The sequence below is a fragment of the Seriola lalandi genome, unplaced genomic scaffold (genome assembly GCF_002814215.2).
Source record: "Seriola lalandi dorsalis isolate HSWRI2012SDOR001 ecotype SW California unplaced genomic scaffold, Sedor1 jcf7180002052092, whole genome shotgun sequence".
NCBI classification, from domain to species: domain Eukaryota; kingdom Metazoa; phylum Chordata; class Actinopteri; order Carangiformes; family Carangidae; genus Seriola; species Seriola lalandi.
In genome coordinates, this window is record NW_019522645.1 from 332743 (window position 1) to 356837 (window position 24095).

At 38.9% G+C, this 24095-nt stretch overlaps 3 protein-coding genes across 3 annotated transcripts in view; 2 read left to right on the forward strand and 1 right to left on the reverse strand.

Annotated features, from left to right (window-relative positions):
* LOC111649937 (homer scaffold protein 3) overlaps positions 1–14705 on the forward strand; it is a 48259-nt gene extending 33554 nt beyond the window's left edge. Inside the window, exons 7-10 of the mRNA XM_023399637.2 lie at positions 1444–1600; positions 7442–7552; positions 8629–8709; positions 10839–14705. Coding sequence (XP_023255405.1) covers positions 1444–1600; positions 7442–7552; positions 8629–8709; positions 10839–11024 — 535 coding nt within the window. The 3' untranslated portion in view covers positions 11025–14705. The remainder of the gene's footprint in view (positions 1–1443; positions 1601–7441; positions 7553–8628; positions 8710–10838) is intronic.
* Positions 14706–15525: 820 nt separating this feature from the next.
* LOC111649938 (ubiquitin-ribosomal protein eL40 fusion protein) lies at positions 15526–17765 on the reverse strand. Its single transcript, XM_023399638.2, has 5 exons — positions 17691–17765; positions 17152–17263; positions 16659–16745; positions 16201–16303; positions 15526–15679 (listed from the first exon to the last, which is right to left on the reverse strand). Exons 2-5 carry the CDS (start codon positions 17252–17254, stop codon positions 15586–15588), a joined length of 387 nt encoding a protein of 128 aa, XP_023255406.1. The 5' UTR covers positions 17255–17263; positions 17691–17765; the 3' UTR covers positions 15526–15585.
* Positions 17766–19526: 1761 nt separating this feature from the next.
* On the forward strand, positions 19527–22769 carry LOC147819581 (uncharacterized). Its single transcript, XM_087172147.1, has 8 exons — positions 19527–20052; positions 20327–20433; positions 20988–21076; positions 21399–21499; positions 21689–21810; positions 22009–22195; positions 22271–22356; positions 22570–22769. Exons 1-8 carry the CDS (start codon positions 19542–19544, stop codon positions 22696–22698), a joined length of 1332 nt encoding a protein of 443 aa, XP_087028273.1. The 5' UTR covers positions 19527–19541; the 3' UTR covers positions 22699–22769.
* The last annotated feature ends 1326 nt before the right edge of the window (positions 22770–24095 follow it).

Below are 24095 nucleotides of genomic sequence, written 5' to 3' on the forward strand. Positions count from 1 at the left end.
ATTATTGTCATTATGGTGGCCATTATTGATCACTCAACCTTCCATCTGATACCAGGAAGCAAAAAAGGCACAAGTCCTTGGCTGCTTTACATCCCGTTATCGCAGTGATTTTATTTTATGATTGTTGTGAGCCTATGCAGTCTTTTCCCTCCTGTTGCTATGGTGAGTAGTTTTATGGTTGCCAAGCTGTTAGTTTGGTCGTCATGGCAAAGACTCAGCTTCCTAAACTCCATCTTCTCATCTGAAAGCTCTCTGGTTTATTAAATATCCCCTCTGAATCCTGACCTTTCCCGGCACACTGGACCTGATCTCTCTTTCCACTTCTTAATAAAGGTGTTTATTAAATTTTTTTTTACATAGTACCCAATGGTGTAATTTTCCATTGTTAAAGGTGCATACTGTTGTCTCATTTAGCCAGTTACAAAACAAATTGTTTTCAAACATCCACACATACACACCTGAAACAACCAACTATAGGGACTAATGTGATATATAATTTTGAGGCAACTTGTAATCTAACATGGCTTTACCACACTGGTAATTTAATATTGCTCTCATTGGGATCTATTTTCACTGTAATACCAAAGCTGAAAACAATCAATCCTGGACAGGAGCTTATGATGTCATGTGGGATTTACTGGTTAGTGGTACCACTTGTGCAGGATTGCACTTTAAGATAAGAGAAAAAATGTAAGTCACTACAAGACAGAAAATTAGTTTCACACTTCTTTGAAACTGTTGAAATCCATGGGCTTATGGCTCTTTAAGATCAAATAAATCTCCCACCACATTCCTCCAAACAGCTGGTGCAGCATAACATAAATGTTTCACTGCATAACATCATTATCTTCTGCATTTCCTCACCAGCAATGCTTCTTCCTGACAGTGACATCCAACCAGAATGGTTCCTTTGAAGATGCACTGATCAATATTTTTCGTATTAACAATAGATCAAATGACTATGTGAAGTGTGGAAGGTGTTTTCTCTTAGTGACAAATGCACAGAGAATTATCCCCTGACTCTGCTGTCCACCTCAGCTCTGCGAAGCATTATAGCATCTTTCAGCTCATTGTTTTGGTTCACTCTCGACACTCCTCATTATTGTTGTTTTCAGCACCTGCAGCTAAAAAGCTCAGATAAGCCCACTGCATGCTACGTCCCAGCACCAAATGAAAGTCAGACAAAACTATCAACTAGCTGGTGAATGTAATAGAGTATTTACCAGCGAAAGAGCCTGATATTTCCCTCAGGGATTAGTAGAGACCAAAGACAGAGCTGAAACAGAGTGAGCATCGACTCCAAATTAATGTTAATGTTACTATTTTGACTTTCTGCAGTGATATTATATCAGTGTTGTATTTACAGGTTGCTCCCCTGCCCCAAAGTGGCCAAAATATACATTATTGCAGCTTCAAATGAATCTTTTTGTGACTTCTCCTCAGGTCCATGTGTGAGATAAACCTGGAGGCTGAGCTCTTCACCCTGCAGGACAGTAACGCCAAGCTGGTGGCAGCGCTGCAGGAAGCCAACAGCAGCGTGGAGCAGTGGAAGAAACAGCTAGCTGAATACCAGGAGGAGACCGATCGCCTCAGAGACCAGGTGACCGTGTAAACAGCCATTACAAACTAACACTGTGTCATACAATACCCCGGAAGTTTGAAACAATTTAGGGTCGACTGACACTGAGGTGTTGCTGATTCAGCTCAGCTGTCATTTTTGAGGTTGTGTTTTAAAGGGTTTTTAAGCAAATGCACCACATGTGATTGCAAAAGGTGTTCTCCAGTTTGTACAAAATTTCAATTAATTTCTTAAATTTATCTTGTGTGTCTAAGAGGATGTATTTTATTGTACAGACCTTAAAGCTTTCTTAGAAAGATTTGTGATTTCTGGCTGTATAAAAAAAATTCAAAATTGAACTGACTACAGTACCAACTTAGTCACATTAGAGACTAAAAGTATTTTTTGAGGTGTCTTGAACTTAAGTTTTAACAAACACCTGCAAATTAATCAGAACAGAGTATTTTGTGTTGTCTTGATGTAGATTTCCCTCAGTAGTATGAGATCCAATAGTCACCACTTTAGTGTCCAAAGCATTATAAGAAAATTTAAAGAGATACAAAGTGGTAAGAAAATCACTTCCTCAAAAAAATAAAATAGAGCAGAATCTACACAGGGCAACACCTATCGAATTGTATCTCACTGTGTTGTTTGTTGCATGACCGTGTGTTTCCACAGTAAAACATTGCAAGATATAGTGATTTATATTCTTTTTTTTATTACAACATCAAAACCAGAAGTTAGTCATTGAAACTTTCATGAAACAGGATTGTCCACCTTATAAAACCTGGATACACTTCCTGTTTTATTTCATTGTGCTGAGGTGAGGTTTCATGTCACTGCTGCATTAAGTGATGTTCTGCTTCCTGTCAGTCATTTCACACCCGAAGGAGGAAATTTGTCCTCCAGCAAAAACAAGTCACTCTACAAACTATTTTGTCACATTACTGTCTTTTATTTTGGGCTGCACACAGTAGTTCTTTTCCATGTAGTGTGAATATATTAAAGCTAATATATAAAAAAAAATCTGGTAGATGTTTTAAAAAAACATTATTTACAGCATTATTGGGGGAATTGTAAACTAGATGAAGATGATGGCAAATTAACTATAATTTACTTTAACTTATTATAATCTGGCTTTTAATTACTTTAATTATGAATTAATTATTATTACATCCAACTATCAAACCCTTATGTGTATGCATTTATGTACTTTATACATGTGTGTGTATATATATATATGTGTGTTGTTTAAAATGACAAGAAAAAGAAACAAAGGATCAATCAACACTTTGCTAGAATCAAAGCAGATATAGACTGTATGAAGTTGTGACCACTCATAGAGAGCAACTGGATGTGATGATTTTTTATTTTTTATTATTCATGCATCCATTAGTATCACACTAAAATCCCCACATGAGTTTGGTCTGTTCCAAACTGCAGATGCATTTTTCATCCAGCCACCATCCCCCCACCCCTCCTTGGGATATTTCTGTTGACAGGCTCCCGTGATAATTGCAGGGCCAGAATGCAGACATTTCATCTTTAATTTAGGGAGAGAAAATGATGCCCTTGGTCAAGCTTAACAAGGCTTCCTCAATTCAACAGAATTAAATGCTGCCGCATCCGGCCTGCAATGAAACTATTATCACCAGTGACAGAAAACTGGCCCTTTTATTTATAGCCCTCGTTGTGGTTTCCTCTCTCGCTACAAGTCCAGGTGAAGGTTACCCCCACAAATACATGCAAACACACAGCTACACACACACTGCAGCAAAGTCAACCAGGTGGCGAGAAGTAGAGCAGGCCTCAGGGGCTTGGCAACGGGGTGTGTGAAGGGGGCAGGGATGATTTTTTCTTTTTTTTTTTTTTGGGACAGGACACCCTATACTGCCCAACCCCCTCCCCCTTCTCTGCCCCAGTTGCAGGAGGAAGATAAATCACCGTAGGAGCAGAAGGAGAGAGGTTGGCGTTGGCTGACTTGTTCTCCCTTGTCACACTCTCGGCTTCAGCCATGTTGGTGTTCATCTGCCGCAGAAAGGCTCTGTGTTTATTTTCTGGGTTTCTGGGTTGACTCTGACCCCTGCTCAGTTTCAGCAAGAATTGTTGGTTGTTACTTAGGCAAGACAACTTTATTTTTATTTTATATATATATTGTTTTTTGAAACGGGGTCATCAAGCAATCAGTCGTAACAGCTGGGAATCCAAAGTGAACACCGACAGAAAGACATTTCTAATTTAACTGGAATATAGTAAATAATAAATAGAAACTCAGTGTATCTGCTGTGATGTCTTACTCAGCTTCTCTGCTCTTACACGTGCACTGTATATGCAGCACTGTTGCTTTTTCAATCTCCCATCAATCTATTAAGATTAAAACATTCCTGGGAGCATTCATTTAGAAAGACATCACAGTTTTCACGGGATTTCTCTCTTCGTGATATTTGTGTGGATTTCAGAGAGATGGAGCTGGTGCCTCTGGGGACAGTAGCTGTCACAAAAAGAGTGGCTACAAAGAGGTTGAGTCCTCAGGGACCATGTGAACCCGGTTTTCTTAAGCTCGGCTTGGATGGTGTGCGACGTAGCGTATAGCGTGGAATCTATAAAGAGCCACTTTGAAATTGCCAGTTAAAATGCAGAGGAGATGCTAAGGGGAGGGGAAAGGGAAATGTTGACATCATGGGAGCAGGAGAGGCTCTCTACCCTCACACACATATTTACATTTCAGATGTTCAGCTGATGCAGTTATCAAAGGTGAAAGGAAATGTATGGAATAAGCAGCAGCAAAGATTGTGATGATTCCTGCATCACCAACATTACAACAAAAAGGTAGAAGGTAGAAGGTCAAGATTTGTGCTCATAGTTGTGCTTCTATTTCTTATTTTAAGAGAAACCTTTTATTTTCATCTCTGCTTTATTTAACCAGCTCTTGTCTATCATTAATTGTCAAGGCACTATTTTGGTATATTTAGTGCTACAAATAGTGATTATTTTCATTATTGAGTGATATACTGGTTATTTTATATTATATAAATTATTATATTTGGTCTATAAAATGTCATTAACTAGTGCAAAATGCCCAACACAATTTCCCAAATCCCATTTGAGGCCTTCAAGTGGCTTCAACCAACAGTCACAAACCCAAAGATATTTGATTTACTATCACAGAAGACTACATCTTTATATTTAAGAAGCTGGATCAATGATTTTCTTGCATTAACTCCAAACATTAAGCTAAAAACAACTAATTGTCAAATATCTGAATTGATGCCAATTAATTTTCCGTCAATTTATTAATCTTAATCTACTACTACTACTATTCTATTAATCTCACCTCAACTGTCTAATGTTTTATTTCAATCCTCTGTGCACTTCTTGTTGAATATTTGACTGGCGGTTGAGGAATTTAAGGTTATTCTTTTTATTATCGAGTAAGCAAAAGATGAACAGCCAAAGTGCACTCGGTACACAATTAGCAAACAAATGCTTCATCTGTCAGATGTGATCATGTCAGGTTTCATTATATGTCGGGTTTCATCTACAGCATCTGCCCGTTACACTGACATGCATGCAAGCATTTAATCAAATTCAGGGAAGCCTCAGGATATTTAAACTGCCATGTAAATCTTTTTATCGGATTTCCTTACCGTTACTGTCGTAAACAGGTTAGACCTAACTTGTTTAAAATCTACATTTAACAGACCATAATTTTGTCATAACTGTGCATATGAAAGGTCAGTGGAGCCGGTGTCAGATTCACAAAACAAACAACGCGATGCAGCGAGAGCCTTATCAGTTTTAAAATAAATACATGTAAAGCCTATTATTATCAAATCCTGTTGCTTCAAACTGTAAAAACACTGGGGACTCAATTAGATTGTTGTCTTAATCAGATTACTCCCACACCATGCAAAACATTCAGTATAATGTTTTCATTTGCAGTAAGCAAAGCCTAGTGAGAAGTGAACCCCTAACCCTGTGAGTGTTAGTGCCTTGCATCTAGTTAAATTTACTTCAAAGGCTGCACAGCTTGTCCTTGTTTAGTCCAACAGTCACTCACCCTCTTTAGCTTTTCCATTAATATGTTAAACACAGGGAAGTGGGTCAGAGTGGGAGAAACATTTTTCCTGATTTTTCATGAAAGGTCACATCTCTCCAGCCATTTAAAAAAAAAAAAGAAAGTCTGTGGCATGGGGTTTCAGTACTGTGACCACTGGCAGTAAAGCTTTTTTCCACAGAAACATCACAGCTGTGTGTGATGCTTCTCTGGAAGTTGTGTGTGTTTGTGTGTCTGTCTGTCATACGCTACTTTTGAAGACAAATTTCACAGTGAAGACCGGTTAACTGAGGGCGGCTTGTCCACAATTGGGGAAAAAGAGAAAAAGATTTTTGGGTCAGAGGTTTAAGTCAGGGTTAGGAGGTTATAGAAATAACCTAAAGGTGACCTAGGACTGTGTGTGTGTGTGTGTGTGTGTGTGTGTGTGTGTGTGTGTGTGTGTGCGTGCGTGCGTGCGTGCGTGCGTGCGTGCGTGCGTGCGTGCGTGGTGTGTGGTGGAGGGTGAATAGACATGAGAGAGTAAATGAATCAAGAAAATGTCCATGATTCATTTATAGATTGCACAGCAGAGTGATGCTTGATGGGTGCTGCTAAAGACACACTTAGTTCTGTGTGTGTGAGTGTGAGAGCGCATGTGAGTATGTGTAGGTGTGTAGGTGATGACCCCCTGTTGGTTTCCCTCATCTCCATCAGTAGTAATGATCAAATATACAATGTGTATATTGTATGTGTGTTTATTTGTAAGGAATTATATTATTGCGTGTACATTGCTGCTGTTACAGCCCCCCCCCCCCCATGCTAACGTTTCTGACATCTGCGTTTTCACTGGAAGGGAAGGGCCATGTGTTATTCTCTGGATTTAGAAAATGATACCACACATTAGGTTTATATAACCTTTTCTTTTCTTTTTACCTCCATCAAGCAGACTCTTCTTTTTCATCTGTGTTGATCAGCAAATTATGGAAAAAACCTAATAACATATTCCCATGACACCTGGACTGATCAGCCTCAAAATGAGGACTAATTGGTTAGATTAAATTATGAAGCTGAACCAGACAGAAACTGTCCAACTCCTAAATTGATTTTTGCAGGAAAATCAGAAAATCAATTGAGTGGACCACTATACTGAGTGTAACAGCAAGATGGAGAGTTGTAAAGCAGCGTTGAAACTAATGATTTTCTTATGTCTATTCTGCTGCTGCTACAATCTGATTCTTGGTCATCATGTTGTTTACAAAGGAAACTTAATATTTCAGTTGATTGTTATCATAGAATTTGCTATTGCTAATCTACCTCTGTGATATTCTCTTCACTCTACATCATTTCCATTCATTTGCCCCAGAGAATTAATCCTGACTTTTGTTCTAACTTCGCCATGAGGTTTACATTTTCTGATTTTGAGTGAAATGTCTCAACAACTGTTGGACAGATTGCCATGACATTCGGTCCAGATCTCAGTGATTCCACTCAGAATTTATTGTAATAAATTTGGTGCCATCATAAGATGAAAATTTCAATTTGTCTGATACTGGTTGTTGATGTTCAAAAACCTGAAAAGCGCTAATTAGCATGGTGAACTGGTAAACATTATTCCTGCTAAACCTCAGCATATTAAAATTGTCACTGTGAGTATGTTAGTGTGCCATTATTAGCATTAAGCTCATCACTGAGCCTAAGTGCAGCCTCAAAGAGTTGCTAGCATGTCTGTTGACTGTTATATTGTAAAGCATCTTTTACATTGGAAAGCGCTGTATGAATTTATGTACTAATTGTGTGTGTGTGTGTGTGTGTGTGTGTGTGTGTGTGTGTGTGTGTGTGTGTTCCAGGTGGCAGATCTGGAGGCCCAGCTGGGGCATCCTGCTGGTGGTCAGACTGGTAGAGAGGAGCTGAACCGTTCACTGGAGGAGCTGGAAGCTTTGCTGAGCGCTAAAGACCAGGCAAGACACCCAGTCCACTACATGCACCGCACACTGTCCAAATCTATTTACTACCTTGAAGGGAAGTTCAGTGTGGAAAGCAAGTGCAAAATACACCAGCACACATCACATCAATGGGATTGTGTGAGCCTGAATCTCCATCTGTTTTTCATTTACCATTATCTGTAAATGTTTTAAGCTAGGAGAGCTAGAAAGTGTCAGTTTGAGGATTTGTTCTCTGAATCATCTTTAAGGCTTTTACTGAAATCTTTCTGGTCCAATAATTTTGTTTTTGTCTTGTCCAAAAAATAATTACTTGACAAAATGTTTCAAAATTCTAGTGGACATAAACAAAAGAGAAAAATGTGTTTTCTGGCTTTTATTTATGCCCTTCTAATTTCTATTTCTGCTAAAGCCTTGATTTATGCTTGAGCCAATAATTTTTCTTGTTGATGACTCATTGCTTTGGTCTGCCTGGAGAGAGCTTTGATAAAAGCCCACAGCCTCACAAAACACACCAATATGAATGTTAAGACTTGAGACAAGAAGCAGGTGCCCAGAGTTGCCACTATTTAACACCTTCCTGAATCACCTTCATAACTTTTTTTCCAATCCTGCTTTAGTATAAATTTTTATATTGCCAAAGTCTCATCTTATGAACATTTAGTGCTTGTTTGGGCCAAAAGCAGTGTCAATCAAATGCATGCTGGGTACACTCAGCCAAAAGCCATTTTCTCTGGATAAATAAAAAGGATATTAAAGTGAAATATTAATTCAAAGCAGCTTGCTGCTGTTCTCTGGCCTCATTAACATAACCATGTGTGTCCCATCATTTAAACAAGTTCCACTTCTGGCAGCAGAATTCATGCCATCCCAAGAGGCAGAACCCCCCCCCCAAAAAAAAATCTTACCATCAACCTGGTGTATGATAAATGAGCCACATGTAGGTATAGACTGAAGTATTTTTGGTGCAAAACAAGAGGTGAATGCTCCGTGTGTGTGTGTGTGTGTGTGTGTGTGTGTGTGTGTGTGTGTGTGTGTGTGTAAGGAAGGCAGTGTGAAGGTGCTGTTGTGACAGTTTGAAATTGTATTTTCAGGAAATTCACAATCTACAAAGCAAGAAAACAGATGTGGGCGAGCTAGAGAAGGAGAGAGAGGACGCCATGCAGAGACTCCAGGTAAACTGATGAGCAGTTTAGTTTGTTTTTTTTCTTTTCATTTCCTTTTCATTTCCTCAGAGTAACTCTACCCATTGCAGTCGACAACTCTGTTTTGCGAGTCTACTTGTTACTGGGAGATGGTATGTATCTCATACAGGCTTCATGATCAAAGGACAGATTTTGGGTAAGGCCACATCTCAGTTTACTGTACATAGATTTTTTGATTAACAAACAACAACGTATAGCAAGAGAAATAATAATACACAACAAAGAAACAAGAGGAGGGGAGGAGTTTATGTAAGCTGCAACCCAAGTTTCCACTGCTGTTAAATTATAGTCAGCCAGTCAAATTGGGATTGATAAGCAATTAAATCCTTTGTTTAGTTTTTTTTTTATTCACTTATTTATTTTTTTGTTTGTTTCTCCCTCCCTCACCCTTAACCACAGCAAATTCATGCTGTCACTTAAAAGAAAGGTTCTGCTAATATCTAGGCTGCAAGTGTACATTTCTGCAAGGGAACAGGTTGCTGGTCCAGACGGACTATTGGGATCCTGCAGAACATTCAGGGAGAATGGGATTTTTTTTTTCTCTTCAGCTGCATTTCTACAGTACATTATGAACATAATTATACTGAATTTGCGCTGCACAAGTTGCTTTTCCTCCCCTACATTTTCATTGTAACTTAACCTTGCAGAGCTTGTATTATATCAGAAGTAGGAAAACTACTTCAATGACAAGGAGAGAGAAACACATTTCATTGTCAGTGTGAACAGAGACATTCACATCTTTTTTTTTGCCATTGGTGCTTGTGGTTCAATCGCTAAGAGGTCCCAGAGTTCAGTCTTTCAAGGACTTTCTTTTCAAGTCTTACTCTAGTGCGATCTGTTTCTGGTTTGATCTGCGTAGACAAGATGTTTCTTTTTTTTTTTTGTGGTAAGAAGTTCTAGTTTTGTAGTGTGCTGACAGGTGTATGTGCTGGTTTCTTCTTTGTTCTCCAAACCAGACAGAGCCACACAGTCAACTAATGGAAAATCAAAGTGCCAATACTGTAGTTTTAAAAGAGACAGTGCAGCTCAGACCACAGCGGTGCAGTAAATAATCAGTACAGGTGAACTGAGGATTTCAAGGAGAAAACAAATTGTATTGAATTTCCATCTTAATGCAGGAGATTACACCTGATGCATATTACATAGCCTTGATTAGGTCCTCTATCACTTTTAGTAGTGGTGTCAGTTGTAAATTATGTATATTCATATTTAACCTTTGCTGTCCTTGTGTTTATTCCCTAATCTGTTCATTGCTACTTTTGGCATACAGACAAACCTTGTAAAACACAAAATTGCACATTTGAATTATTTGCAGTATGAACAGTTTAAAGCAAATAAGCCTGAGAGGAAATTCTCAGTAAATGAGACTACTACTATCGCAGTCAGCAGCCACACAAGAAATGACAAATTTCCAGACGTGGAAAGGAAAGAGCTGAACTGGTTGTTGTTCTCCTCTGTATCTACCAGGGACTTTAAACATGATGCTTTGCTTGTACCTGCTCCAAAGCTGTTGTGCTGCAGTTGCTCTCTGTCCCAGTTTGAATGGGCAGTATTTGTTACAATATGGTACACTCCTTCTGCACATTTAAAGTCCAACACGAATGTATATGTTGACCTTTAAATGTGCAGAAAGAATGTAGGCATGTAGACATACACTGGGACAGACTGTACCTGCCATCACTAAACTCAGTTTGCAGATGTAAACATTTGTGTGCAATGTCCTAATTTTGATAAAACATAACTTTGATCAGTGTTGCTCACCCAAACTTTAGATAGAGGAACCATACAGGCAGAGAACAGCAACGTACAAAACACATGTGCATTACTGCCAGTCGTCTGTTCCACTATAACATTATTATCAGAGCATATTTATGGACAGAGGTGGCAAAAATAGCAGGAATTACACTCTAGACCAGAGTGATTTACAGTACTACACTGCCCCACAAAGAAATACATTGTAAAGAAGTAAAGAGCATTGGCTGCTGATGCTAATAACACAAAATACAAAGAACATGTCTAATGTACAAGTTGGGCACCAACAGATGGAGAAAATATAGGCATACATATTACGGCATCAACAACTGTTCATTTATGTGCAGGATTTGGAGAGACGAAACACGGAGCTGGAGGATCGGGTTCAGAGCGCTGAAAAAACAATGGCCTCCAGCCGGGATGAGCGGGAGCAGGCTGAAGTCGAGGTTCGGCGTGTCATCGAGGTTCTGGACGTCAAAATCTGCGACCTGAAGGACCTGAGACAGAGCCTAGCCAAACTCATCGATAAATAGCCACAGCAGCAGCTGGGCTGCATCTCCACAGTCCGAGCTGGTCTCCTTCATGTGGCCTTGATTTGTGTTTCACTGATGTAACATCAGAAGAGAAATCAAAGCAATATGGAGGAAAACATACTGGTGTTTACCTTCATGTATCTTTTAAGCTCAGTGCAGGAAAACACACAATATCAGAAACCTCTTACAGGTACCATGTGCAGAATAAACCATCTGTACTGTGCATCAGTGTCTCATTAACCTTGGGGTAATTATCATATGACAGTATAGTATCTAATTGGCTACTGCTGCTTTTTTTTCCATGTCACAGTTCCCATCAGCTGTATGTCTTTCAATCCTGAAGAGCATAAAATGATATTTACATTATATTTCTTACTTTATTCATCATTTGCCATCACTGATGACTCTGACAGCTTTAGGTCCATTTTCTCTGGAAGAACAGCGCCCTCCTCCTCCTTTTTGGAGCCATGGCAACCAAGTCTATTTTGTCTAAATCTGACCTGGTGGTTTGCAATGTAAAACTGCAGAGCAGAATCTGCAAGAGGCTGAAAGTCTTTTCAGTGATGGTCTCGTTTGATTATGGTAATGATACTGATGCCTCAAAATGAATGAGGTAATGATTTATTCATAGCAATGCACACTACTACACAAAGCACATTTCCAACAGGAATCAAATGATTTTCTACTTGTTTGTTAGTTCATTTTTTGTGAGGTCTATTTTTATTTAATGCAGAGTGGGAAATTTACTTATATCAGTTTATTCTTTCACTAAGAAGGCGTACAACTTGGAAAAAATCAAAGACTAAGAGCCTGACAGTGTTTACTAAAAGCCAGTGGTGTTCTGATTTCCTGCAGAGCTGGAGGTCTGAGCATGGACAGTAACTGTAACAGCAGGAGCTGCATCAGAGTTTGGCAGAAAGTTTTATGAATAATTGCATTTTTATAGCTATACTAAACATAAAATTTTTATCATAATTCTGGACACTTGGTTTATAGACACCTCAACGTGACTGTCCATAAATGCTTCTTTCACATTAAATTAAAATCCTGAGGCCCACATGTAATAGTCTGGTACGAATAAAGCTTTTAGATTTACATTTTCTCATAATGTTACTGGTAAATCTAAAAGGTGAGTGCTTAAATGACACCTGAAAAAAAATCAAGCTATACAATGTCTGCTTTTCTATAATAACACTTGAGTTTATTTTGGTGTCATCCTTCCTTTAACACTGTGGAGATGCACCCAGTAACATCCGAGGACACACCGAGGCAAGACCCTGAATTAAGTCAGTTCCAGTTCACCATCAGCAGCCTGGACTGGCCTCACACCAGCCAGAACATCAACAAACTCAGAGATGCAGCAACCTGCTCCCATTTTGTCCACTGAGGATCGCCAACGCACAACTGTTTTTTTTTTTTTTTTGTTTGCTCATGTTTCACGATGACTGCTCTTTGTCACCACTTATTCTATTATTCATGCTCGTGGATGGGTTACTCACAGGCACCATGGGATCAGTGATAGCTACCAGCTGGCAGGTCTGTCCCCTCCACTGGCCACTTTGACAGGTAGATCAGCATTTGAAGGGAAGATCTTAATGTGTCACTGTGGCCTGTGGACCTGAGATTGCACTTGATAATGTTTGTGCCAAGTTTTATTTTGTTTACATTTGTCTGTGTTCACAAAATGATCCAGTTTTACTTTATGTGTGTACTTTTTCTGTGTTCCTCAACACTAGCATTTATCATAATAGTAAAAATAACCCTAGAGAGAGGCTAAGCGAATCCGCAGAGCATAGATCACTATGAGAGCACTGCATGAGCTCTGCAGAAGCCCCGAACCTGCCAAGGAATGTGAAACTGTGTGTGTGCGCGCGTGTGTGTGTGCGCGTATGCACATTACTTAGCAGTGTGCTACACCTCAGACTGCTCGAGTTAAAAAGCACAACTGCAGTAGTTTTAGCAAATGGGTACTTAATTGACTTGTCAAGCTTTGTATGTGAACGTCTGAGGCAAACTATTGATTTTCGCTTCTCGCCTCCTGATGAGTTACTGATAGGTACAAAAAAATAAGGTGCAGTTCTTTGCAGCTGATGATGCAGTAACTGCCAGAATCATAATAACACGTCAAAGTGTGATTTAAACAGGTCAAAACGAAATCTGTTGATGTAATAAACTGCCAGAGAACGTGGTAGTTTTATTATATAACACCTGCCATTAATGATTTGTACCATTGTACCATTTTGAACTGTGAACTACTTTTTATCAGTCAAAATGATCCCCTCAGCTGTTTCAACAAACGTAAACCAGTAATAATGTAATGTTACTGCATTGATCACATTAAGAGGAATGACTGACTCTTTCATCACTTTGACCAGTTATTACAATGTCTGGCATTTCTGGCATCTGCTGCTACATGCAAGTATCACTGAATTAGCAATAAAGTTTCTAGCATAGATGCTTGTTCATAGTTAATACAAGTAATTTGTAGGTAATGACGCCTGATCTCATTCATTTTATCAACAGCTGTTTTTTTCTTTCTCATGGCTTAAAAAGATTAAAAGAGATTGTTACCAGCCTTTTATCAAAGCATGAACAAAATACAGAAGCCAGCGGCTCCTCAGCACAAACTCCTCATGGTTAATGTCAGAAACGCTTAGCTTCACAGCAGCCTTATTCCAGTGTATAATTACCACACAATAGCACTGTGTGAATAAATTAGCAGTAATTTTTGTATAGACAAAAAGGGAGCGGAGTCCTCTAACTGTAAGACCACCCCAACACCCGACTAACCTCTGACCCCTCTACTGAAAAGTGTGGGAAAACAGAGAGGATTGATTTTTCCTTTCAAGATCAATTAGCAGCACATTAGTGTTTAAAGTACATTATATGACCAGCTGTCTTATAATTTAACAGAAAGTGAATAAGACCTTCAGTATTATTGTGTATCTACAAGTTAAAGGAGAAATTCACCTTGTATTTCAGACTATTTGGGCACCTTCCACATATTACACTTTCTGTTTCCTTTCTGATTCTTTTTGGCTGAAATTACAAACGTGACACTTTAGTACAGCTCCTTAAAACTACTCTCTGTTCCACTATGACCATCTTGAACAGCAAAACAGTTTATAGCCCTTAATGGGAGGATAACTTTCTACAGAATTAAGGAAATCACAAACCACAAAAAAAATCCTACAATGGCAATTAACAGAACATTTGAGATCTGTGGTGGATTCTTCCTTAAATACACTGGAATAAGGCCTTTTTATAGAAAACATCTGTGTCCAGCAATTACAGAGAATGCAGCACCAAAGATGCACCACTGTCATGCTGAGGCCACATAAACTGGAAAAAAACATGCAACATCTGAATGATGCTGAACTTTCATCTCCATTGGATGATCAAAGTTAAGTTTGTTTTTAATTGCTCAGTGTCCCAAAACATTTGACCTTTCAGTATGACTCAAAATACCTCAGAATACTTCAGTTAGTTAAGGTTAGGTTCATTGAAGTATCGGTCAATAGGAAAAGAGGAAAACTGTCAACTGGTGTTCACAAGGCCACAGTTTTGTTGTTTAGAAAGAAATACCGACTTTGAGGAGAGCAGGTGGTTTGTCAATGTGAGATGAGTTCCTTATATTTGTATAGAACTGTTTAACATTAAAACTCAAGTCATGCAAAGTCACTGCTGTGTTCTTTGTGTGATGGGAGGTTAAGAAAATCTGGGGTTTTGTTGTTATTCAGCATTCTTAGTTTGCATCTTACATTTCCACTTGATTCAGATCAACTGAACCCATTCTGGTATTCAATGCGTCAGCTGACACTGAAAATGCCGTCTGTCAGTCAGCTTGGTCAACACTTTGTCATTTCTAGTCAACACTGACTGACCCTTTTGTTCATGCTGCTTGTAGCAGCAAGGCTGGGGAAGCTGTTTAGAGTGCAAGCAGCAGGTACGACACTGAGTCAGCTGATTAACAGCAGCAGGAGTTGGGAATGCTGTGATAAACTCTTTTTACAGCTTTTTAGTGATGGAGACAGTACAGTACATTGAGCATTTGGATTAAGGCACTACCAGCCATTTGAAGTGTTTAATAGTGTGTATTATTTGCGATCCTGATTATCTGCCAAATAGAGCCATCGACTCAGGTTAGCACTAGTGGCATGTGCTGTTCTGGGGCCAAATTGAAATAAAATGGGAGTCACGGCCGACCGATTTAAACCAGCACAGTTCTAGTCTCAAGCAATGCCAGTTAAAAAAAAAAAGCAGGTTTACAGAATTACCCAGATAATTCATTGGACAGGCCTCCAACGTAAACTATTAGCCAATATTTGGCAAAGAGTAACAGGAATTTATAGCACCAGACTCATCTTGTTTCAGTCAGTCTGGTAACTTTTTCTTGCACAGCCCCATGTCCATATAATGCACACATGAATTCAAACTACACTTAACATTTCTTCCTGCCTTGTGAAAGCCCCACTGAATAATACAAGTCAGACAACCAGCATAATTTTCTTACATTTATTTTAACACAAAATGGCATGCAAAGCCGATTCAGTCAAAATGTCTACTTCAGCTTCTTCTTGGGACGAAGGTTGTTGGTGTGTCCACACTTCTTCTTGCGGCAGTTGACAGCACGTGGGTGCAGACGGGCATAGCACCTGGAACACAAGAGGTCAGGGATCAGTTACAAAGAAAGTCTTCATGAACCAACCTTAAAGTTGGATTTTGCAGTTCTTGGGAAACTAAAATATTAAGTTCTAGTGCCAACAAATTTAGACATCTACATTTTAAGTATCAAACATGAAGATTTAGTCTTAGTGTGAGATACTGACTTAATGCTGGAAAAATAGAAATTAATAGGCATGTCAGCCAACATCTAAGGTTAGTACAGTAGAGCCTTTAGTTGCTCACAATGGCTATCCTTCACAATTTCAGCTAATGTTTACACACATTAATCACAACTCTTCAATTAAAAACAGCATCCATCTTGCCTCATCTCCATGTACTTCATTACTTTTTCCAGAACAAGTCTGTACTTAACTGACCAAAGCACACTTCCCTCAGTGCCAAATAAAAAGTCCTGTTTTCTAAACTCTATCCAACCACTTCACTGTAAATAACGGTAGCACTGTACACAAATTAAAAAGACTCATTGGATGATATTCAAATCTAGACTTACTTGCGGCAGATCATCTTGTCGCAGTTGTATTTCTGGGCCAGCTGTCTGAGTGAAGGCTCAATGATACCACCACGCAGACGCAGAACCAGATGCAGAGTAGATTCTGGTGGAAAGTTTAGACACCTTTATGTCAATCTGAAGTTCAGTCACATCCACACAGAACCATAGAAAGCTCTCTCTACTTTGGCATCTTAGAGACTCCAGATACATTTTAAAATCCAGTGGAGTTCTCTCCTTTAAGAGTGAAACAAAAGATGCTGCACAATAGCTATACATCCATGACAATGTTATTTGCATATCAATTTGAAAAACACAAATATGGCAATGATACACTTTGGGAGCACCATCATCCTTAAGGTTTCAATAGTGTTTAGTGTATTTTATAATGAAAAAGCTTGTCCATGGTTTACTGTGACAGACATTCAGAATATCTGGCCTTACTTGAAATAAGAAGTTACCTTTCTGGATGTTGTAATCAGACAGTGTGCGTCCATCCTCCAGCTGTTTGCCAGCGAAGATCAGACGCTGCTGATCAGGGGGAATTCCTGCAAACACAGTAAAACTTAACAAACTCGCATACAAATTGTACAATAGGCAGAGATGCCAAATGGCTCAAAACACTGGCCAAGATTTAAACATGTCACACGAAATACTTTGCCTTTATGTCTATTTGCTTACAATTTTTTAACTGCTGTTAAATCCCAGCGTCACACTGACTGGCCCTCTAATCGTCTGACTAGAGGGTCAGAAATCCGCTCCCCCATTAGACCAACTCTACTGACTTGCCCAAACTATAAACCTGTAACAGTTCAACTTAGATACTCTTCTACCACAGTTGGCAAAACAGGAAAAGTTAAGGGTAAAGAAATTATTGCATTACGGTTACATTTATTCGCTGAAGTTAATGAACTATCAAGATTATCATTACGCTCAGAGTTAATTGTGACTCACCTTCCTTATCCTGAATCTTAGCCTTGACATTTTCGATAGTGTCGCTGGGCTCAACCTCGAGGGTGATGGTCTTCCCCGTCAACGTCTTCACGAAGATCTGCATGTTTGCAGGCTGTGACAGAGAACTGACGTTAGCTTCAGTTGCAGCTAGCTAGGTCCTAACGGCAATTTTACGGCAATCGTAGAAAGGCCAGTCATTCCAAGAAAATAAGGAGTTAAACAGTAAAAAAAAAAAGAGCCACCGTTCGTATCTAAATCACTGTATTGGCCGTGAAAACTTGTCCAAAATGTCTGTCAGTCGAGCTACTTGCTAATGTTAGCCGCAGACTTAGCACGGTGCGGGGCCTCGCCACATGCGTGACGTTAGCGTGGAACTCTTGAAACAATTCTCTCTATTTTTTGCCTCCGAGCTAAGCCAGTGATACACAATACCCAATTGCAGCTGATATAACATTAATTGTGTTATATTTTAACCACATTCAAACACTTAGACATCAATAAAAATCGACAAATATATTCTGGGCAAAACGTGTACTCACCCGGCCGCTAGCTGAGCCTCAACGAAAAGAGAGCGGAAGAGGCTGACGCTGAAACACGTCACTTCCTTCTGCTCGGTTTCCTTGGGAATAAAAGTGTGTTTTTTTGCTAATTATTTTTTTATTATCACGTTTGAGTTGATTTTCAATTTTTTTTTCCATCTAATCTGCTTTGAAAAGAACATGAACAATACACCACACTTACTGCGTAGTAATGGATAACACATTTAATTGAACATTTAGCATTAGAAGAACAAGAACAGTTTTTTCCCACATGCCATCACTCTAATGAACAGCTGACCAGTTATGTAATATCAGAAACTATCCCTGTGCAACAAACCTGTAATATTTAAACACCCACTTACCAACAAATCCCATTTATATTAGTTTAAAACTGAAATGACCGTGTGTGTTTCCCTGTATAATTCTTACTGGTACTGGTACACTGAGAGCCATTTCAAAACGAAAAAGTCTCATGTTAAAGCCCAGTCAGTGGTGGGAAGTAACTACATAGATTTATTCAAGTTCTGCAATATTATGTTAAATTATGAAGTAGTTGTACTTTACTCAAGTATTTCCATTATATTCCAATTTATCCTTCTTAGGGGATAAGTAAAGTATCTATCTATCTATCTATCTATCTATCTATCTATCTATCTATCTATCTATCTATCTATCTATCTATCTATCTATCTATCTATCTATCTATCTATCTATCTATCTATCTCTACTGCCTATAATGTGACAAATGTATGAGAGGAACCACACACTTTTGTGTATAATCCAGCAAAGTGACTCAAGCAGTACAATTTTTGTTGTGTTTCTTTTTAAATTATTATTCCATAATGTTATTCCGTAAAATAGACTCAGGAGGGCGATAGCGAGCAGTGTGTTGACAGCTAATTGCAACAGTGCATTGGTGCCTAATTAAGAAACAGAATGAAGTGTGTTAGAGATACTGTAAGTTGAACACCACTGATTTAAAATGCTTTCAATTAAAGTACATTAATATGTACTTTATATTCTGTGCATGGATTCACATATACAACATGAATGTTATATCTAACCAAAGCCTTTCTTTTGATCCAGTGTCATATGTTTGGCCCTGTATATTTTTATTTGAAAGCAACAAATTCAAATGATTTCAATATAATTGAACCCAAATGGCAACACTACAGGACAAAATCATCCCACTCTACAAGTTGGTATTGTAATTTTATCTAAACTAATGCTGAATTATGCATAAAACACTTGAAAAAGGGAAAACGGAAAGTGTGTCCACTCCAAATATTTATTAGTAGGGCTACCACTAATAATTAATCTCATTATTGATTAAACTGATGATTATTTCTTTTATTAATCATGTAGTTGTTTGGATTGTAAAAAAATCAGGATATAGTGAAAAATTAAACTAATAATATCCCACCACCCAAAGTTTCTAATGTCTAACGTGTTGAAATTGTTTTGTTAGCAAAGCCACGCAGATAGAAGGAAGTCTGTACACTAATAGAGCCCCCATGACTGTCTGATAACCAGGAAAATTTAGATATTTTTTTTCTTGCAAGCCTTGTTACTGAAGAATGAGCAGTAGTTTGTGTGCTTCCTTGTTGAGCAATTAAATGTTACAACTGAATAGTTTTGTGTGTCCTCTCATTGCATTTGGCCTTGTAAGATGACACCATGGCATGCATTTGTTTCTCTGCAGGAGCAGCAACAGTATCGACATCATCATGTTCCACAGCACAGAGGTTTCCATGGTGAGGCATTGTAGTATTTTTCACCAGCTTCAGAAGAACACAGCTAGCTTAACCAAAGAGTTACAATAACGTAAGGAGGACACCAGTGATATGTAACATGACAGCAATGGTGAAAAAACTGATTCCAGCCCGTCCTGTTGGGTTACTGTCTACCAACATCCCATTCCTGGACAACAACCATCCTGATGCATATTCAACCACTTTCCAGGAGGATTTCAAGCCTTGTTCTTCCAAGAAAGCAGAACCAGTTCCTCAGCCCATACCAGCCCAGGTGGACCACAAGGATTTGAGGCATGTCAAGGAGTACAAGACAGAGGCGATGGTTTCCTACCACCCTCACTCATTGCCACAGATAACCCGCACACCACGATGGACCAAGCTTTGCACTAACTTCAAGATGCAAACAGATCCTAAGGAGGTTACTTTCCTCACCACACACGCCGAGAAATTACAGCCCCAGCCCTTCCAGGACCCTCCCACCCCCATTCGACAATCAGAGGGAATCAAGAAGATCCAGCAGGTGGAAAAGCTTCCAAAAAGCACCTACAAAGCCACCTTCAATCCACACCGTGGTTCTCCTGTTGTCAAACCCACAGTTAAACATCTAGGTAGGTGAAAATATTCCTAATTTTAATCAGATTATTTTGCAGTGTTTTCTGATTAAAACAATAAACTCATATTAGATTATGAGTTCAGCAGTAGGCCATATATGATTGATTTGAGCATTCATCAAATTTGATTTGTAATTGACCCTTAAAAGTGAGTAAAAAACTGTCAGACTGACCACATAATTGCCTTGTAGTGAATAACAGTGAAGGAATCTGTGTGAGGGTGTATCTGTAAAATTTAACAATTAAAATATTGTGCGTTTCTCTGTAGAAGAGGGCTTTCCCACAATAAAAGGGGATGGACGCTATCAAAGCTTTGTCTCCCAGTACAACACCACCTTCCAGGGAGCCAGGGGCAAAGCTGCTCATCCTGTTTACAAGGTGATATGAGATATTGTGATTATTCCAGCTGAACACCACATGGCTGGAATATTTAATTCAAACATGTATAACTCATAGCCTAAATGTTGCACCAAAAAGTCCAAATGCACCGAACAGTGGTGAAAAGTAACAAAGTCCATTTACTCAAGAGATGTACCTATACCTAATTAATTTTGACATCAATGTACTTTCTCCCCCTCTCCACTATGTTTCAGTGTTTTTGACTCCACAATGTACATTTCTATTTACTCATACATCCCGCAGTTAAGCCATGGCACACAAGTAGATTTAGGAATAACCTTAAACTGATTATTCAAAAAAAAAAAAAAAAATTAAAAACAACAAAAAAAAAACTAGGAGGAAGTTTAACTGAGAAGCCATTTTCTCACTACGAAGACACAGTCACACCGTGACCTGGAGTACTACCACCAACATCAGCTTTAAGTAGACACATGAGTGGCACGGGTATTGACCTTTTCATGACACTTTCCATGAAATGAGTGTCATCAGCACTAGACTGTGACTGTCACTGTTTTTATGATGTCTTCCTTCAGCACTCCTCAGTGGTAATGGGTGATCCGGTGAAGATTGTAGAAAGACAGACAACACACACTGGGTCATTCAGTTGGCCCACCACCTACAGGTCTGCAGCTTTTCTGCTTCACTGAAAACACTCCCATCACATGACTCAGTTGACATCCTATACACAAACATGCCAAAAAGTAGAGGAGACCGTGGCTGCAGGGCCAGGAGTCACCATTTAGATCTCTTTTTGTCAAATTGGCATTTTATTGACTCAAGGCCTAAAAGATACTTTTTTTTTTTTTTTTTTTTTTTTTTTAAAGTAGTCTAAAATATTAAATTCCAAACTTATTCTTTGTCACTCCTTGAAAGCTCACATCATCTGGTTTTGAAAATATCCCCACACAAATCCAATAAAAGCTCTCTCTGCATTTTTGATACAGTCCACCTGTGGTGAAAGAGCGATTGAAGTTCAAGCTTGGTAATTTTTCAAAAGACTCATGGTCATCCACAACCAAGCAAACCTTCTGTTATCACAAGCTGGGTAAGTTTTTTTTGCAGTGCTTACTAAACATCCAGGTTTTACATTAAATTTCCCATGGTGAAGACTTTAATACATTTAGTAACAGCACAAATAGATAAGTAAATTAAATAGCTGCTTAGGGCCTTCACCGCAGGAGGCCTCCAACTGGGCAAAGTACAAATGTATAATCATCAATATATATATTCCCAGGCGATCCGGTTGTTCTGACAAAGAGGAATCGAAATTCCAGTTCCTTACCCAAGGGGGACACTGATGCGAGTCGCAACAAAGAGAGGATGTCAGTCACCACCAACAGAGTCTCCTTCACTGATGTGAGATAACAGACTTTCTACCTAATTATTTTGTTGTATTTATAACATTACTGGAAGACAATGTTGTATAAAGTGAACAGTTTTCACTTTAGGTTTATTCATGACAGTTGGACAATTTTTCTGATGTAGTTTGCTATGGTAAAGTTTTGTGCAATAAATAAATCAAGTCATTTTTGATTGCTGTCTTCCTCTCTATAGCTTAACCTCACAGGACATCCAGTGTCTGTGCCTGGGCCTGACCTGATGACCAAAAGCCATGTGTTCAGCCCACCCCATCTGTCAGGCCTGTACTACACAACCATGGCCAAAGAACACTATAGCAAAAAGGATGGAGAGCAGGCCAGACCAGTCATCCAGCTGCCAAGCAACATACTAAGTGGACAAGGTGATGGATTGTTTCTGTTTGTGTGTTTAAAGGAAAGTACATTTAGATATTAACTATGTTTAATCTGTTTGGCAGAACCTGGGGTGAGCCTCAGCACCACCAAAGCTGACTTCCTCCCTTTGAAGACCTGCAAACAGACACCTTGTCAGTCGCAACACACGGTGAGAGATCACAAAATAAACTCATTGGTAAAATTCTCCAAAATGTAACAGAGGCAGTAGTGCCAGATGTGGTAATAGCTGTTGTCATAGTAGTAGCAACAATAATGATAGTAGCAAGTGGCAATAGCATTAGACTCTCTCTGTTTTTCTTTTCTAGGTGTAATATTATATTGTAATGATTATATCGTTTGTTGTTGTCTGTTAATCAAATAGAGCAACATCAGGTTTCCACTGGCCAAACAGCACTTCAGCACCACCCACAATGAATTCTACACAGCCAAACCTTTGATCCCACAGCGTCCAAGCTGCAGCCATTACGTCACTCATTTTGTCATGAAGTGACTGAATCATATCTTGGTCATTGGCTCCTGTGTTCTTGCCCAGCTCATAATAAAAACATATAGTCAAATCAACAGTCTTTCTTCTGATTTTGTACTTTCTGAAAATGCAGCAGAGACCTTTTGTGAATTAATAGTAATAGCAGTAGAGTCAAAAGCTCAAAAGGCAGCGGTTCTGAATGTTATATTTGAATATATTGTTCTCTCCCCATGAAATGTTCAAAAATATGCAGATAAATCATAGATTTGTCTGTGTAGCTTCTTTGTGTGACTGGTTACAGACCAACTGAGAATTCCTTAATGAATAACTGAGTAAAGGGTTCATGAAGAGTAGTGACTATCACTTGAATTAAACAGATTTCTAAAAGAATTAAGCCAAACCTTTAATAATGTTTTTAATAAGTGACTTAAATGAGACTGTGTTGACACATGGTATTCTTTTAGTTTGTGAAGGAAAAAAGAACTACATGTAGTAAACTCCTTGAACTCCATGAGTTAAATGTTTCCTACATTTCCCAGAATCCTTTTCATACATCCCATTAGAAGAGGTGTGGTCTTGTTCATGTGTGGAACTTTAACCCTGATCTCGAGTCTTGAAATCCATCTCATTAAAACTTATAATGTGTTTTCATTTCAAATATGCATCCAAACAAAGCCACTCTGTCACATCATCTTTCAGTGAGTTGTGTGTTTTTTTCAATGAGCTGCATAAGAATGCTTATAATCTCCCTAGGGTGATAAATAAATAAACCTTTACCTAGATCAGTACAGGGGCCATCAGAGTGTGAAATATTGAAGCAGTGTGCAAGTGCAGCTTTAGCAGTTAGGTGGCTTAAACATAAACCTCTGCCTCGCTTGTCATATTTAGGCCAGGGAGGGAGGAAGCCACGAACTTGACTGTCCTACTTCCACCCTGTTTACACTGTCAATGCTAAACTGCTAAGAAGAAGGTTAGTGTCTGTTTCACAGAAAGATTCTCATCCCCTCCTTCAAGCATGATTGACCACAAACCTCTGTAAAAACAATCCATGTTGTAGCAATAACACAGCCTTGACCCTGAGATGCAGGTTCTGCTGATAAAAAATTTGGCAGGCAAGCAGATGTAAATAGACTGAATCTGGAGTTCATCAACCTGACCTGACAGCAGCAGTTCAGGTATGGGATGAAAATGTAACTTGACAACAAGGTTCAGGTCCAAGGGGTACAGCTGCAAGAATATGATTTAATAGTAGATTAAACTCCAGAATAGACTAGACCGTGCGTGAGACTTCTGAGCCAGAAATTTTCATGTAAGATCATGGAATATAATGAGAATAATACAGATAGATAATTCATAGCATTTTTTTTTTGTCCACCTGGTCATTTAAATAAAAACAATCTGTATTACTGAATGAGCAGGCA

Coding starts and splice junctions, on each gene's coding strand:
- LOC147819581 (XM_087172147.1), top strand. CDS start 19,542: ATGACAGCAATGGTGAAAAAACTGATTCCAGCCCGTCCTGTTGGGTTA. Junction 20,053..20,326: donor ACCCACAGTTAAACATCTAG/GTAGGTGAAAAT, acceptor TCTCTGTAGAAG/AGGGCTTTCCCACAATAAAA. Junction 20,434..20,987: donor CTGCTCATCCTGTTTACAAG/GTGATATGAGAT, acceptor GTCTTCCTTCAG/CACTCCTCAGTGGTAATGGG.
- LOC111649938 (XM_023399638.2), bottom strand. CDS start 17,254: ATGCAGATCTTCGTGAAGACGTTGACGGGGAAGACCATCACCCTCGAG. Junction 16,746..17,151: donor TAAGATTCAGGATAAGGAAG/GTGAGTCACAAT, acceptor CTGTGTTTGCAG/GAATTCCCCCTGATCAGCAG. Junction 16,304..16,658: donor TGATTACAACATCCAGAAAG/GTAACTTCTTAT, acceptor ACTTTCCACCAG/AATCTACTCTGCATCTGGTT.